This window comes from Cynoglossus semilaevis, chromosome 7 (genome assembly GCF_000523025.1).
Source record: "Cynoglossus semilaevis isolate Cse_v1.0 chromosome 7, Cse_v1.0, whole genome shotgun sequence".
Taxonomy (NCBI): Eukaryota; Metazoa; Chordata; class Actinopteri; order Pleuronectiformes; family Cynoglossidae; genus Cynoglossus; species Cynoglossus semilaevis.
Genome location: NC_024313.1, coordinates 13,559,171 through 13,560,683, shown reverse-complemented (window position 1 = coordinate 13,560,683; position 1,513 = coordinate 13,559,171). Strand labels below are relative to the sequence as shown.

The 1,513-nt window shown below is 61.7% G+C and overlaps 1 protein-coding gene and 1 long non-coding RNA gene across 6 annotated transcripts in view; one reads left to right on the top strand and one right to left on the bottom strand.

Annotated features, from left to right (window-relative positions):
* Nucleotides 1-6: 6 nt before the first annotated feature.
* Nucleotides 7-1,513, bottom strand: part of LOC103381387 (filamin-A-interacting protein 1) — a 7,512-nt gene continuing 6,005 nt past the window's right edge. For 3 of the 5 annotated variants that reach the window (XM_025056726.1, XM_025056724.1, XM_025056725.1), the window contains exons 6-7: nt 1,390-1,498; nt 7-477 (exon numbers count right to left, since the gene is read on the bottom strand). In XM_025056726.1, the coding sequence (XP_024912494.1) occupies nt 265-477; nt 1,390-1,498 (322 nt within the window). In that variant the 3' untranslated portion in view covers nt 7-264. The remainder of the gene's footprint in view (nt 478-1,389; nt 1,499-1,513) is intronic. The other 2 variants (XM_025056728.1, XM_025056727.1) reach the window with 1 other exon arrangement.
* Nucleotides 1,190-1,513, top strand: part of LOC112487201 (uncharacterized) — a 1,043-nt gene continuing 719 nt past the window's right edge. The window contains exons 1-2 of the long non-coding RNA XR_003050062.1: nt 1,190-1,218; nt 1,306-1,471. This is a non-coding gene — a long non-coding RNA (uncharacterized LOC112487201). The remainder of the gene's footprint in view (nt 1,219-1,305; nt 1,472-1,513) is intronic.

The window sequence follows — 1,513 nt, the reverse complement described above, 5'->3', positions numbered from 1 at the left end:
CTGAAGTCCAAGAGCCAAGTTCAATGTTGGTCCACGGCGCCCTCCTGTGGTCAGCCTGTGTATAGTCTGACATGGACTTTAACTATAAAGATGAGAGGAAACCTTGAAGTTCAGAGATAAAAGGACAGAGTCTGAGGTCAAAGGTCAACAATGTCAGACAAAAGAATCCTTTATTGTTTCACCTGTGGAAAGCACACGCACACGCGCACGCGCACACACACACACACACCCACACACACACCCACACACACTCCCGCTCCGCCCTCAGCTCTTCGTCCCCGTGGTCCCCGTGGACACCGTGGACACCGTGGTGGACCTCAGCTGGATCTTCATGGACTGGCCGTCGGCCCGGGATTCTAACCTGGCTACTGTGGACGGGCCCAGAAGTGCCTTGCTGCCGGTCGCTGGTTTCACGCCGTTGGACGCTGGGATCCTGGAAGTCGTGTTCTGACTTGACCAGATGTCTGCTGCCCCCACCTGGAAGAGACGGACGGTACAATCCTCAGCAGCGGAACGGCTGAAAAAGAGACTCAACTATTGGTCACCACGGAAACGACAGCTGCTGGTCCTCTGCTGCCTCCTGCGGTCAGTCTGTGTCACTGAGGTGAGGGGGTGAGAGGGTGAGGGGGTGACAGGGTGACAGGGTGAGGGGGTGACAGGGTGACAGGGTGAGAGGGAGAGGGGGTGACAGGGTGACAGGGAGAGGGGGTGACAGGGTGACAGGGAGAGGGGGTGACAGGGTGACAGGGTGAGGGGGTGACAGGGTGAGGGGTGAGAGGGTGAGGGGGTGACAGGGTGACAGGGTGAGAGGGAGAGGGGGTGACAGGGTGACAGGGTGAGAGGGAGAGGGGGTGACAGGGTGACAGGGAGAGGGGGTGACAGGGTGACAGGGTGAGGGGGTGACAGGGTGACAGGGTGAGGGGGTGACAGGGTGACAGGGTGAGAGGGTGAGAGGGTGAGGGGGTGAGAGGGTGAGGGGGTGACAGGGTGACAGGGAGAGGGGGTGACAGGGTGACAGGGTGAGGGGGTGACAGGGTGAGAGGGTGAGAGGGTGAGGGGGTGACAGGGTGACAGGGAGAGGGGGTGACAGGGTGACAGGGTGAGGGGGTGAGAGGGTGAGGGGGTGACAGGGTGACAGGGTGAGAGGGAGAGGGGGTGACAGGGTGACAGGGTGAGGGGGTGACAGGATGAGGGGGTGAGGGGGTGACAGGGTGAGGGGTGAGAGGGTGAGGGGGTGACAGGGTGACAGGGTGAGAGGGAGAGGGGGTGACAGGGTGACAGGGTGAGAGGGAGAGGGGGTGACAGGGTGACAGGGTGAGGGGGTGAGGCCTGATCCTAAAGTTCTGGAACCTTCCCTTCTACTGTGAACACATCTGACCAACATCTCACCCCAGACTGTGTGGACCAGGACGCTGCAGAACTGACGGCTGTGATGGTCAGGCTGCTGGTCTTTGTGCTCTGTCCTGCGGAGGTCTGGGGCGGGGACCGCGGCAGGGGTGCCGCGGGGGGCGCG